The sequence below is a fragment of the Gracilinanus agilis genome, chromosome 2 (genome assembly GCF_016433145.1).
Source record: "Gracilinanus agilis isolate LMUSP501 chromosome 2, AgileGrace, whole genome shotgun sequence".
In the NCBI taxonomy this organism is placed as follows: domain Eukaryota; kingdom Metazoa; phylum Chordata; class Mammalia; order Didelphimorphia; family Didelphidae; genus Gracilinanus; species Gracilinanus agilis.
The window spans coordinates 650,565,770-650,581,535 of NC_058131.1; the positions used below are offsets into that span (position 1 = coordinate 650,565,770).

Consider the following 15,766-nt stretch of genomic DNA (forward strand, 5'->3'; position numbering starts at 1 on the left):
ACCAATAATAGTAATCTAACCTCTCCTTGAAGACTTCTGTAGAGGGAGAACTTGCTAAACTGACCCCACTCCTCAGCCCTATCCTAGGCTGCCCATCTCATTTTTGTTATAGTTCTGGTTAAGATCAGGCCTATATAATCTGCACCTCAAACATTGCCTGGTGTTCAATAGATATTCAAATACTTGCTGATTGAAGCCTAAATTAGCCTCTACAATTTGTATCCATTGTTTTGTCTTCTATGACCCAACATTAAATCTAATTCCTTTTAAAACTAACAGCCTTTAAAGAACTTGAAGACTACTACCAGTCAGCATGCCTTTCCCTCCATATTGTCCTTTTCAGCAGTCTTCACTTCTGGTTAAAACATCCCTTGATCTTTCAACCCATTCTCAATTATAATGGACATGCTGACCTTCACCATTCTGATTGCACTCCTCTAGAAGCTTCCCATCTTGTCATTGTACTAAAGAACAATCCCAGGAATTGAACATAGCACCCTAGATATAATTTGGCCATGGGCAGAGTTATCATATGACTACCATTTCTATTGACTGGTTCACCAGTTACATTTGGCAGTTTGTTTTTTTAATTTTCAATCCCAAAGGTGTAGTTCATCTAAGCTGGTTACTATGTCCTTACATATATTGAGTATATTACAAAATATTTCTCTTGGCACATGTTTTTTGACCTGCCCTTCAATTCAAATCCATGACCAAGAGAACTAATAGTTAAGCAGTTCTGCCTTTTCTCTATCAGTAATGTTGATTCTCCCACCCTGAGCAGTGGCCCTATTCCTTCTCTGACCTTCTTCCTCAAAATTGTAAAAAGCAAAAGCAAAATCCTTATTGATGTCCTTAACTATTCTGGCTAGCCTTGGTTCATCTTGAGTTTTATCCTTCTAGTTTTACAGAGCAATACCTTTAAGATTTTGTATTCATCCTTCAATATTTGCTCTTGTTCATATCTTCTGAACATAATTTTTAAAGTTGATGAATTCTCTTTGTACTCATATGAGACAGTTGAGAAAAATGTCTTTTTCCCCTCTCATAGAAATGATTTCTTTTTGGGTCTTCAGAATTTAATCTTTGAGAGTTTCCTATTACTTCAAGAAACTTATAGTCTCTTTGGGAAGATAACACACAAGATAGCATATGAGCAGGTAGTATAGGAGGTGGAAGAAAGAAGACAGTAATATGAGTTAGAATAGTGAGTCCTAAACCCTGGAGATAGACACAAAAAAGACAAGACCTTCAAGGACCTTATAGTTTCATGGGGAAGACAACATGTATATACAAAGCAAAGCTATAAGATGAGTAGAAAATTAACAGAGGGAAGGGTAGCCTCTGTTCAGAAGTACATTCAAAGCAACAAGAATAGACGAGCTAACATAAGTTCCCTGCCCTTGCTAATAGTCCTCCCAACACACTGTGATTTTTTTAGTTTTGTTGTCTCACTTCCTCCTAGTAAAGATGAGGGTGAGGAATGCACACTACTTATTGCTAAAATGAAGATGCTTTTACCTAGGGATAGGGAGAGTCAGGAACATTCTAAGAAAATTGCAGCTACAGCCATAGATAGGTGTGTCTTCAGTAAAAGGTTTTGAAAAGAGCACTTCTATAATGTGTTACAACATGTGTTATACAATATAAGATGAAAACAACTAAATCTGGTTAATAGCCTTTTCTGCTCAGCACAGTAGATGAAAGGAAAACAGATTCAACCAATTTTTTGGCCCTGTTGATTGGAGAAATCAGAACATCTTCTAACCTTTCAATAAATGCCTGAAGGATATAGCCAGTCTATACAATCTACATCAAACGAACAAAGACATCTCTGGTTTTTAAAATGATGAAGGAAATTATAATGGGAAGGTTTGGGGTTTGGACAGATAAACCAGGCATTTATTAAGCAATTATCACAAGATTAAGGGAGCGTATTCTCTTATCACCTTTGCATTGAATACTATACTTTCTAACTTGCCATTGAACAGGAAATCAAGTTCTGCACATTAAACAGTCTTTTAAAACAGCATCTTCAAACTACTGTTTGAACACTGGGGATGTAGACGCTAAACTCTAGTCCAATTATCAATAATATGGAATTAGGTCTTAATGATACATGTAACAACCCAGTGGAATTGTGCATCGGTTACGGGGGGGTGGGTGAAGCATGGAGGAGAGGGAAAGAACATGAAACATGTAACTGGGAAAATATTCAAAATAAAATAAAAAATAAAACGGCATCTTCACTCCAGACCTAAAGTCTGCTGGAGGATGCTGGAGGCTCCGCAATATCATTCTGAAGAAGACCCCCATTTGCTTGTGCTCTCAGCTTCTCGGGGAGCCGCCTGGAAGCTGCCCAGGGGTCCCATAAGGAAAACCACCATGCGCACCGAGACTTTGGAGAAAGGCATTCAGGGGGCCATGAGGAGGCAGGGCCCCGCTGGGGGCCTCCTAGGGGAGCTGGGATCAGTGACAGCAAGAAATGAGGTTAAAGGGTCTGGAGCGGAGAGGGGAGGGAGAGAGAAGCTTCAAGGACAACCGTCTACGCCTAGAAGACAGGGTTCCCAGTTGCTGGGTGATAACGGTAGGGAGGAGGCGGCGGCGGCTGGAGCGGCCTGAGTTTTAATCACGGAGACCCGCCCTTGCTACCGCCCACCCGCTCGGCCATCATCAAACCCTTCTTGACTGGCTGCGGTCGCGGCCCAGGGGTGGGCTGGAGAGGCCGATCTCCTGCGGTTTGGCTCCGTGCTATTTATTCCTGGTTCTGTTCAGCGAGGGCCAACCCTAGAGGGGGAGAGGCCTGGTCTTATTGGCTCCTGACCGTTTCCTTGGGGACGTGGCGCCGCTGCCGGTCTGGCCCTCCTTCCGGCCGAGAGTCTGAGAGAAGCGGTTTGGCGAGGCCGGGAGCTATCTCCGACCGCTGAGTCGGCGTTCGGGCCGCTCTGCGGACCTTCGGGGGTTTATAGCGGCCTGCGGGAGAGCAAGCCTCTTGAGGCGGCGGGGGAGGCAGACAGCAAGGAAGGGTCGTCTACGGGTCGGTCCCCCAGACCCGGGGAAGCGACAAAGCAGTTCCCCCGAGGAGCTGGAGCAGGGGCTGCCGGGGCCGGGCTGGGCCAGCGGAGCTCTACGACCGGACCCTTTCACAAACCGTCCCCTTTCCAGGCTGGCGCAGACGGAGATGCCCGGGACGAGGAAACCTCCTTGTCAGGGAAAAAGGAAAAGGAGGTGACAGGGGCTGAGCCCCCCGCCCCGCCCTGAGGGAGCCCATGGCCAGGTTGGCGCTCGCGAGTGTGTGTGTGCGTGCTTGTGGGATTGTGTGTGAGTGTATCTGTGTTTTTAGATAGCTGAGTGTGAGATAATATGACTGGGTGTGATTGTGTCTCTGTGAGCCAGTGAGTGTGTATATTGTGTGACAGATAATGTGTGGATGTATGTGTAGACCGAGTGTGAGATTGTGTGATTGTGTCTCAGTGTGTGAGATAGTGTGTGACTGTGTCTATGGGAGTATATTCCGTGGCAGTTGGGTAGCTCAGTGGATTGAGAGCCAGGCCCAGAGACGGGAGGTCCTGGGTTCAAATTCGATCTCAGACACTTCCTGGCTGTGTGATTCTGGGCATGTCACATGACCTCCATTGCCTAGCTCTAACCACTCTTCTGCCTTAGAACCAATACACAGAATTGATTCTAAGACGGAAGGTTAGAGCTTACGAACAACTAAATAAATAAATAAAGTATATGTGTCAGTGTGAGTGTATTTGAGATGACATGTGTGAGGCTATGTGGATCTAGTGTGGGATTGTGAGAGAGTGTGTTCTAGATTATATATGTGTATTTGCAATGGTATATTATGTATCAGTGTTTAAGAGATAGTGTATGTGTTTATCTCTGTGACTACATGAGAGTGTTTGAGGGTGTATGTGTCTGATTTTGTATTGGTGTGTGTGCTGGAGCACTCCAGTGCCGTCCTTGAGTGGGTCCCCCCAACACATCCCCAGTGAATAAAGGCCACACTCCTTAGCTTGGCATTCAAGGTCCTCTTTTAGTGTCAGCCCCAGCTTTTAGCCTTAGTACAGACCCCTTTCTGGACTCCTCTCCAAATTCCAAACAATTAGCTTTTAAGTTTGCATGGCCAGTACACGTCCATCTCCTGGCCTTTGATTACTGTCCTATTTCAAAACTATATCTTCCAATTAAGTTCTGTAAACCCCCTCCACTATATCTTCCCTTCCTTATTATGCACCCCTCCCCACCAAGATCATACATACTCCTAAGAACTGTTTAGTTACAACATCTTTCATGGGTTCCCAGGTTTCCCCAGCCAAGTGATCTCTTCCTCTGGTGCTTTCTCAGAACTTTTGTTTGGCACATCCTTGAGGACCTTATAGCATTCTTTTATGTTACCTGTCTAATTTTTCTTATTAAAACATGAGCTTCTTCCATGATAGCAGGAGCCATGCTTTATCTTTGTATTTTTTCACTGTCTAGAATGAAATAGGGGATGTTTGAATTGTTGAATATGAGAAATCTACTAATTGGACAAATCTGTGTGCTTTCAGAATATTTTGAAAGTTTAGGTAGTAGGCAGTCATCTGGGGCTCTGTAAATTAATTATGACACATTTGTTATTTAATTATATAAGAATGATGTATTATATGGATACCAGGAGATCCCAAATCACTTAAATTCTTTTTGTGCTCCTGTGGTTTAGTTGGTGTAGTATGGTGACTGGTGAGGAAACCCCTTTTACCAAATGCAGGTAGACACCTACTCTTGCTACTGATTGTATAGAGGGTTATCTCGAGTCCTTAGGTTGTTAAGTGACTTGCCCAGGATCTCACAGTGAGTATATGTCCATTTGAAACCTGACACCCCCCCATCCCCAGGCTAACTATCCACCATAGTACACTGCCTCTCCCATTCTTATAGGCAGGAAAATTTTAAGTTCACTACTTTTTCTTACTATAATTTTCTGCTTTGTAAAGTAGATAGATGTAATATTTCAATATTTGTTAACCTGAGGGTTAATTAGAGCTTTGTAAACCTTAAAACACTATATAAATGTTAGTTATTATCATAATTTTTATTACCATATTGAATTCTGCCTGGAAAAATTGTCTTTAGAATTCCCAAACCTCTTCTGTTGAGTTAAGTAAGAAAGTTAAAATCTGAGTGAAGAATCTTTTTGGGGGCAGCTAGGTGGCTCAGTGGATTGAGAGCCAGGCCCAGATACATGAGGTCCTGGGTTTGAATTCAACCACAGATACTTCCTAGCTCTGTGATCCTGTGCAAGTCACTTGCCTAGCCCTTACCACTCTTCTGCCTTGGAACCAATTCATAGTATTGATTTTAAGACAGAAGATAAAGGTTTAAAAAAAAAAAAGAATCTTTTTGAGACTTTCTGGAAAGTAGAAATATTTAATGGCTATAATTCTGTAATTCCATTTTGTGAGATTGTTTGGGGAGATAAATGATCTTCTAGTTAATCTCACAGTTTTGATTCCTTAAGTTCCATTCCTTAAATTATACTTCAGATATACCAGGTGGTCCATGCAGACTTTGCAATGCTAGTACAGTACATCTAGATCTTATAAGATGGCAGTTTGTTGATATGTAGCAAGGACTTTGATCATGCTGTAGTGACTTACCATTTTCCATTGGCCTCTGTGAATGATAAGAATTTTTTTAGCTTTACTAATGGGTTGTTTTATTTTAGGATTAGTTTTTCATATCTCTGCCCGGCCTCCTGGTATTTTACTGTGCCTACAGTGAGTCCATTTGCACGTCAGCGGGTCGCTTTTCTGGGACTTCTCATCATATCCTGTCTTCTTCTACTTATGGTTGTAGTGGACTTTCGACACTGGGGCTCTACCTCACCTCAAGACAGACAGTATGAAAGGTGAGTCAGCCTTTATTAAATCAATGTAAGCTTTGTCATTCAGGTTAACGTTTTAAGAGGAAATGGATTATTAAGCCATTTAATTTGTGATGCCCTTGACCTTTTTTAGGGATTCCTTTAAAAAAAATGTAAAATTTTGCACAATTTATCACACAGATATTAAAAATAATTTTCTCGGTAAGAGGTTGAATTTCAGAATTGCTTACACTATTTTTCTCCCATAGAAAAAGATCAGGAAATACCATAATCAATTTTTTTTGCAAAGAATGCATTATTTTATTGTTCATTATAATTTTATTATATAGTCTTCACAGATGACCTTGAAGGTACAGCCAGGTAGAGTAGTGAGTGAATAGAGTCCTGGATTTGAAGTCCGGAAGACCTAAGTTTGAGTCCTGTCTCAGATAGCTTTTAGGTGTATGATACTGAGCATAATATTCAGGCTTAGTTTACTTACCTGCAAGATAGAGAGATAGAGAGAACAATGGATTGTTTCTAGAATTAAATGACAAAAAACATGTTAAATGCTTTATAACATTACAGAAATACTCCCTCTCACCCTTTATTCCTTCTTTCTCCTTCCTTCCTTCCTTCTACATGGAGATCCTCATCCCCACCAGTTACGTTGGCCACAACACATTTTTCTCTTTTATAGTTAAATAAAAAATTTCTAATGATGTTCCTTTCCCAGTAGCTTCATATTTTTCCCCAAAGAAGGAAGATTTCTTTATGAGTAGAAGCACTGCTTTGTCATGTTATGAGGCTATTGGTATGATGATACTCAAAACTTCCTTTAGCTATACAGAGAATTCATTTTATTAAACACTTGCTGTGTGTCAAACACTGTGCTAAGTACTGGGAGTACAAATGCAAGCAAGCAAGACAGTCCTTGCCCTTGAGGAGCTTACTTGACATACAGGTGAACTGAAGACCAGGGATTTGATGGGGAGGGAAGAAGGAAGGAGGAAGGTGACAGTTGAGAAGTCTGGAGAGGGAGTCCCAGGTGTGAGTGTCAACTAGAAACTGTTAGTGCTTAGTTAGAATATGGATTCTCTTTAGAATGCAACTGGAAAAGAAACATTCTTTTGATCAAGAGACAGGACTGAATTTCAAGAATGAAATTGAAATGAGAGATTCTTGTAAGCCCTAGGCACCATTTATTTTTAAAACTAAAATTTTTTTTAATTTTTAACAATTTCATTTTATTAATTAATATGTTTGTTGGTTACATTAAAATCCCAGGTTATCTCCCCTTCCCTCCCCCCCTCCCGGGGGGCACTTAGAGAAGGCATCGCTTGAGACACACACACACACACACACACACACACACACACACACGCATTATATCTTTTATGTTTCTGTTTATTAGTTCTTTATCTAGAGGTAGATATTTACAAGTTATTCAGCTATATGTATATGTATATACAGATATATATAAAATATTGTCTTAATTCTACTTGTTTCGCTTTTCATTATTTCATGTAAGTCTTCCCAAGTGTTTTTTTTCCCCTTAACTAACCTGTTCATCATTTCTTATGGAGCAGTAGTATTCCATCACAGTCATATGCCACAACTTGCTCAGCCATTCCTCAATTGACGAACATCCCCTTCATTTCCAGTTCTTTGTTATCACATAGAGAGCTTACTGTCATGATTTTGGAATATATAAGTTCTTTTTCTTTCCCTGGGTCTTCTTGGGAAACAGACTCAACAGTGGTATAGCTGGGTCAGAAGGTATACACGATTTTATAATTCTTTGGGAAAAATTCCAGATTGCTCTCCAAAATGGTCGGATCAATTCACAGTTCCTCCAACAGTATAGGAGGAGTAAGCTGGGCAACATTATAACAGTTTCTCATTCTTAAAACTTCAGGTTATAGTTGGATGTCTTATTCCTTGTCTTCCATAGGTTCTAATGATTCTACTTTTTTGGCATCTCATATCTACCCTCTCCTTTTACATTCCTACTGGTTAGCCCTCTTGTGCAAATCTTTATCTTACACCTAGACTGTTGCAATAGCTTCTGAAGGAATGTGCCTGTTTCCAGTTTCTTTCTCTGATATAATCTTATCTAGATACTGTTGCTAGATTAGTTTAAGATATATGAGTGAGTCTGCTTCAGTGGCTTCTGTCTTCCCTAGTGAATAAACTTTCATTTCCTTAGCTTGGTATCCAAAGCCCTCCATAAGGTAGCCTTACATAGCAGTAGCCTGATTTTGTGGCCTTACCTCCTAAAATCTCTTATTTATATTCTCTGTTCTCTATCAGATTAGATCATTCATTGTGCCATGAAAATGCCCTGTCTTTTCACATCTTCTTTGGTCCCCACATTTGAAGTGCTCCCTGATTTCTCTTTCCCTCTATTCCCACCTCTTGAAGTCCTATCTTTTCTCTTTTCATGAAGCCTCTAATTCCCCTGGTTAGAAAAGAACTTTACTTTCTTGTATCTGTCATAGATATATATTTGTTTATATGGACTTAATATAGTCTGTTTTGTATTGTATATACTTATATATTGATCATTTATCTACTTAGTGAAGAATAAGATTCTTGAGAACAGGTACTAGTATCTTATTTGTCTTTGAATTGACCTCAAACTTAGCTTTAGATTTCTTTTAGTGCTTTATTCTTATCAAACATTTAGCATACTAATATTAAGTGTGTTAATATGAATTATTATTAGTAAACATTTATTGAATTTAATTGAAAACCCAGAGACCCTAAGCTAGTAGGGACCTTTTGGTTGGCAGAAACAGAATCTATTCTGTGCCCTAGTAGCAAACTAAATTTCTCCTATTGGCAATAAACACAGTTTTCTCACATGATAAAATAAATCTTATTGGAGGTAACCTCTAATCTTAAAAGGTGCTTTTCTGGGCTCAAATTAAAGTTCTAAGTCAAGAGCAAGTGTCTATATAGAACCATTGAAGATCAGAGCTAAAAGAGACCTTAGAGCATCTAGTACAATCCCCTTGTCTGAGAACATGAGTCCCAGAGAGAGGAAGTGGTTGGCCCTAGTCACATGAATCAAGTGGCAAAGTCTAGACTTCTGACTCTAAGTCCTATGGTCTTGCCTTTTTACCACAGCTTTGTTTTTATTTATTTACCTTTATAGAGCACATTATTTCAGTTGATCCCTGCAGCAACTCTGGGAGGTAGGTGGTACCTCTAATGGTCAGTGCCATAGTAGATAGTAGATAGATAGATAGATAGATAGATAGATAGATAGATAGATACATACATACATACATACATACATACATACATACATACATACATAAAGTGTTGAATTTGGAATCAGGAATATTTGAGTTCAAATCCTACTTCTTACACTTCCTAGCTTTGTAATCATGGACAAGTCTCTGAACTTCCTTTTCCTCATCTTTAAATTGGGAATGATAATACCTGCAATCCTTACTTCACAGAGTTGTTGTAAGGTTCAAATGAGGCTATCTTTGTGAAATGCTTTGCAAACTTTAAAGCACAGCCAGCTTTTTGCTTTTATTCATGCCAGCTTTTATTTAGTTGTTTTCTCTATTAGACACATGAAGAAACTTGAGTCCTATGGGGATTAAGTGACCACCTCACCAGGGTTAGACAGTAAATGTACATCATACCTTTAACTACAGGGTGATTATCTCTGGATACTGAGAGGCTGAGCTTTTCTAAGAGTGACAGGACATTCACCAAGAGGCAAATAGGTAGGAGCTGGTTGCCACATGTTGACAAGTTGCCATTTTAATTGAGTTTTATACAATCATTGACTTCTGTTTGAGTCCCCAAAGGGGTGTAATTGCTGTTCATTTTGTTTACTAGGTAATGGCTTAGTTTAATCCTGTTATGTTTTCAGGATAATGGTACTAAAAAGCCATTGTCTTCCAATTCCAAGTATGGTGATATATGTGTGGGCAACTTCTTTTCATTGACTCAGCTGTATAGAGAGAAATTATGCTTTTCAGACTGTAGCAATCAATGTCTTTTAAGGAAAATTCAAGACTGTTTTTCTTTAGGGACTTGAGGGATCCTAAAGCTTTGTTACATTTCCCTTCTAGGATCTCATTTCACTTTAGAAATTGGCTTAGTGCAGTATCAGCAGAAGTACTTAGTGCTAATAACTAGCACTGATGCCTGTATCACAAAACCACATATGATAAAGTCTGTTCTGGGCCTGGAGATCCCCCCCCCCCAAAAAAAAAACAAAAAAACAGAAGGCAGAGTGAGATTGCTGGTAAGCATAAAGAAGTCAGCTACATTCTAGTGTATGAAACAGGGATCAAAGATGCTATTACTATACTGGTGATTTTTTTTTTGTATTCTGTGGATGATTGTTTGTATGCAATGCAGGAAGTCAGAACTTTGATAATTCAATATGACTAGAAGGGATGTTGAGTACTAACTGTGTATAAGGCAGGAATGGAGACTGATCTGTGGAGTATCGATGAAAGAGTTTTAATTTATTTTCTTGCCTTGCCAATGTATAATTAGAAGAATTAAAAAATTTTTTGCTAAGCAAAGTTGGCATCTAATGAGAACATTAAATTGCTTGTTTAGCTTGGATCTACCAAAGATAACCTGAAGTCAGTAAGGAAAATTAAGGAAACTTTCCTTGAATGAGACAGACTTTGGGTAGATTTAAGGAAGCCATCATCAAACCAGGACCTTTTTCAATGGATCCTATGGTCAAATCCCTCCTTCAATTAGGAACCATATGTAGGGTATCTATTGTGAACAGAATGCCCTATTAAAATGGGAGGATACAAAAAAATATTTCATTTAAGGACTGATTGGGGCTCCTGGAGTCTACTAACTAATGTCAGAGACAGGTAAATTTTTTTAAATTTTATTTAACTGATGAAGAAAAATTTTCCATGGTTGCATGATTCATATTCTTTCCCTCCCTTCCTCCCACTCCCCTCCCATAACCAATGCACAATTCCCTGGGTTTTACATGTGCCATTGATCAAGACCTATTTCCATATTATTGATAATTGCACTAGGGTGATTGTTCAGAGTCAATATCCCCAATCATATTCCCATTGACCCATGTGGTCAAAGAGTTGTTTTTCTTCTGTGTTTCTCCTCCCACAGTTCTTCCTCTGAATGTGGATAATGTTCTTTCTCATAAGTCCCTCAGAATTGTCCTGGATCATTGCATTGCTGCTAGTAGAGAAGTCCATCCCATTCGATTGTGCCACAGTGTATCCATCTCTGTGTACAATGTTCTCCTGGATCGCTCCTTTCACTCTGCATCAGTTCCTGGAGGTCTTTCCAGTTCACATGGAATTCCTCCAGTTTATTATTCCTTTTAGCACAATAGTATTCCATCACCAGCAGATACCACAATTTGTTCAGCCATTCCCCAATTGAAGGGCATCCCCTCATTTTCAAATTTTTTGCTTCCACAAAAAGCATGATTATCAATATTTTTGTATAAATCTTTTTCCTTATTATCTCTTTGGGGTATAAGCCCAGCAGTGGTATGGCTAGAGCAAAGGGCAGGCAGTCTTTTAAAGTCCTTTGGGCATAGTTCCAAATGGCCATCCAGAATCGTTGGATCAATTCACAATTCCACCGACAATGCATTAATGTCCCAATTTTGCCACATCCCCTCCAGCATTCATTACTTTCCTTTGCTGTCATGTTAGCCAATCTGCTAGGTGTGAGGTGGCACCTCAGAGTTGTTTTGATTTGCATTTACATTTCTCTAATTATAAGAGATTTAGAACACTTTTTTATGTGCTTATTGATAGTTTTAATTTCTTTATCTGAAAATTGCTTATTCATATCCCTTGCCCATTTACCAATTGGGGAATGACTTGACTTTTTGTACAATTGATTTAGCTCCTTATATTTTTGTGTAATTAAACCTTTGTCAGAGATTTTTTTTACAAAGATTTTTTCCCAATTTGTTGCTTCCCTTCTAATTTTGGTTGCATTGGTTTTGTTTGTACAAACCCTTTTTAATTTAGTGTAATCAAAATTATTTTACATTTTGTAATTTTTTTCTAACTCTTGCTTGGTCTTGAAATCCAAAAGATCTTACAGGTATACTATTCTGTGTTCACCTAATTTACTTAAAGTTTCCTTCTTTATATTCAAGTCATTCACTCATTCTGAATTTATCTTGGTGTAGGGTGTGAGATGTTGATCTAGACCTAATCTCTCCCATACTGTTTTTCAATTTTTCCAGCAGTTTTTGTCAAATAGCGGATTTTTGTCCCAAAAGCTGGGATCTTTGGTTTTATCATAGACTGTCTTGCTGAGGTGATTTACCCCAAGTCTATCCACTGATCTTCCCTTCTGTCTCTTAACCAGTTCCATATATTGTTTTGATGACCACTGCTTTATAGTACAGTTTAAGATCTGGTACTGCTAGATCCCCCTCCTTCACAGAGACAGGTAAATATTGAAAAAGACCTACTTGTATTTTGAATGACAAACTAGCAAAAGAAGACAGTTGTGTAATGGGGAGGATTGAAAGACCACCTTTCAAATCCCAGTGGTATTTTAAGATGTGTATGGAGCTTGGGCAACTTTATTAACTTCTTGGAACTTTAATTTTCTCAGATACTAAAGAAGGGTTTGAACTAAATGACTCCTAAGACTTATTCCAGTTCTAAGTCCTATGGTCCTAGGAGAGAGTTGCTTGAAAGAGTGATAGATCTGATATTTAATGAAATGGTTTTGATTGGTGCTTATAGGTAAGGTAGATTGAAGAGGGGGAGAGAAAAGGGCTTCTTAGATCAGGACATCTTAATCTGGGGCCCATGAACTTGATTTTTAAAATACATTGACAACTGCATTTCAATGTACTTAAGTTACTTTTATACTCCTCTATATTTTCATCTAATGCATTTTAAAACATTATTAGAAGGGGTCCATAGGTTTCACCAAACCATGACCAAAGAGTCTAGCCCTCAGAAAAGACTTAACAATTCCTTGGATGCTGTTGCACTAGTGCAAATGTAAGAAGGTAGAGAGGGAAAAAGTGAGGAAGGTCATTCCCCTCATCACAGCATGGAGGAGAGAGAAGACGATACTGTGCTAGAAGAGGTGGGGTAGCAGTAGGGTTGTGGAGAAGGGGACAGGCTCCCAAGTTCAGGGGGATATGCAGAGGAAGAAGACAGATTTGTGAAAACGATGGATCCTGAGGGTCACTGTTAGGTGGTGGAAGACTTAAAATGGGGGCTTTGATAGAGAACCACCAATCACTTTGGCCTTGGGGATAGAAACTCCTTTTTATTTTTATTGGGTAGTTCTTTATTGGCAACAAAGTGAGTGAAAAACTTGGCCCCAAAGTCCTTCTTGGCCTTTATCTTATGTATGAACTCTCTGGAGCCTATCAGTGGGGTTTGAGCTCAGAGTTATAGTGGGATTGGAAAATCTCTGATAAAATGGAGTCCTGAGGACCTTGAAGAATATCAGATTTTTCAGTGCAAACAGGTTTTTGCCATCTGTCTCATTCCCATGAACCAATTTTAAATTAATGGATACTATGAAATAATTTCCTCTATCTTTTCTCCCTTTTTTTCTTTATTGTATTCTAAATTACACAACTCACACAGATATATGTCTTATTAAAAATTGTCATTTACAGTAGAATAGGAAAGATTCCTTTATTTCTGTTTTTGCTTGGCCTTTTTTATTTCAGGATTTTAAAGAAAATATTTTGTTTGTTTTTAGTTAATAGTTACTAATTTTGGGAGAAAGTTTGTTCTGACTGCCATTGAACTCTGAGATTTGATATCTGAAACAAAAAAATAACAGGCTAGATTATTCTGAATCCTGAATCAGTCAGTAAACGTTTATTAAAGGGCTTACTGTATGCCAGGCACTGTGCTAAGTGCTATGGATACAAAAAGAGGGAAAAGCCAACCTCTTTCCTCACAGAGTTTATGACCTAAAATGAGGAAAGACAGCCCACAAAGAGGCAAAAAAGCAGGAGGGGGGGCAGTATGCAAATGGTAAGAATATATTTTAGTGTTATAGCATTTGCCATCATAGAATTGTATGGTCTATAGCAGTGATGGGCAAACTACGGCAGCGGGCCAGATGCGGCCTCCTGAAATGTTCTGAAATGTTCTATCCAGCCATGCAACATTATTCCTAATCTGACAAATACAATGAGTAGGATACAATACGATGAACTTTCGAAAGAGTTGCCTTAGAAACAGACTGACAGATGAGCATTTCCTTTCCTTTGGCCCCCTCTTTAAAAAGTTTGCCCATCACTGGGCTAGAACAAATCCACCTGGTATGTGCTGTTCATGATTATACTAAGCACCACACATTTATTAAGCACCTTTTGTGTGCTTATTACCAGGAGAGTTGCTGAGGCTACAAAGAAAAAAAATAAGTCTACTGTGGAGGATCTTGATTTTTCTATTAAGGAAAACAACATATATGAATAAAAGTAAATTCAAAGCATCTACAAGGTCAATAAAAGTAATTTCAGTGGTTCAGGAGTGGAAAGTAAGAGAGTAGGAAAAGTCTGATGTGGTTCTTGAACTGAGTTTGGAAGGGAACTAGGAATTCTGGGAGTGAATGGAAAGAAGAGAGAGGTGTGGAGGGGAAGATGGATTTTGGGTCATGTTCAAAGAACACTAAGTGAACTAGTTTGACTGGTACATAGAGTGTGTCAAGGGAAATAATGTGTAATATATTTGCAAAGGTGGGTAGGCCAGTTTGTGAAGGTCTTTAAATGCCAAATAAAAAGTTTGTCTTATACAGTGGAACTGCCTCAAAGAGATATTGCAGAAGTAGAATTGACGAACCTTTGGCAATTATTGGATATGGGATGGGAGGAGTGATAGATGTCTAGAATTCATGATCTTTTTTGCTCACTTGTCCATCCCCTCTCTGCCAAAAAGAAGGGAGTATGTTTTACTGTCAGTCATGTTTATTCATTGCTATGATCACTTTGGAAATTGCTTTTGTTCATTTGATGATTGTGGTTATCAAATAAATTGTTCTCCTGGTTTTTTTGCTTGTTTCAGACCTCATCAGATACCAGTCTTTCCACATTACTCTGAATCTGTCATGCTCATCACTTTTTTATGCCTCAGTAATATTTCATTACATTCTCGTTTCACAGTTTACCCAGACATCAGGTGCAAAGTCATTCAGAACCCAGGGGTTCAGTCCTTCTCCTAAAAACATAATATTCCCCTATCCCCAGGTAAATGTAGTTTATGAAACTAAAAGCAAATAAAAGCTACCAGGAGGGAGCCTCCCTCCCCCATCTCAGGAGCTACCTGCCAAAGCTCTAAAAAGTGCTTTTATATTCTTCTTGTTCAAAGGACTTGCAGCTGAATCCTAGATCAGTCTATCTGAGGCCAAAGTTAACCCCATCTGTATCACTTGTTTCCAATAGTGCCAGCTAGTTTGGGGAATATTAGGATTAATGCTCACCTCCCCAGTTCCATCAGTGTCCTGGCCTGCTACAAACTATTGCCCAATTGATTGACATCTATTTTGTTTCCATTTCTTTGCTATAGGACAGAAGGGCATGGTGTAAAAAACCATTTTATCACTGCAATACACTCCTTTGTTCTTTATATATTGACATGTTTGTATTCATTGATGATTAAGGTTATGCTTTAAAAAAAAGAAAAAAAGGAAGGAAGTTTGATTCTGAAGTTGCAAACTTGCATGACTAGAAAGATAGCATTGTCCTCAGCAGAAAAAAGGAAGTTAGAAAGAGGGGTGGATTTGGGGGAGAAAATTCTTCAATATTATGATATTAATTGAAGATAATAGTGAAGATTTGGGGATTTGATGTATTTTTAAATAAAATTTGTATATAATAATTAAGGAGCACATTGAATTGGGAAGAAGTGTGTAGGCTTAATCTTGCTTACTTGATAA

At 38.9% G+C, this 15,766-nt stretch overlaps 1 protein-coding gene across 1 annotated transcript in view; it reads left to right on the forward strand.

The window, feature by feature from the left end:
- The first annotated feature begins 2,274 nt into the window (after positions 1-2,274).
- The window catches only part of ENTPD7 (ectonucleoside triphosphate diphosphohydrolase 7), a 45,791-nt gene continuing 32,299 nt past the window's right edge, over positions 2,275-15,766 (forward strand). The window contains exons 1-5 of the mRNA XM_044660216.1: positions 2,275-2,490; positions 2,592-2,738; positions 2,878-3,228; positions 5,535-5,575; positions 5,690-5,899. Coding sequence (XP_044516151.1) covers positions 2,275-2,490; positions 2,592-2,738; positions 2,878-3,228; positions 5,535-5,575; positions 5,690-5,899 — 965 coding nt within the window. The remainder of the gene's footprint in view (positions 2,491-2,591; positions 2,739-2,877; positions 3,229-5,534; positions 5,576-5,689; positions 5,900-15,766) is intronic.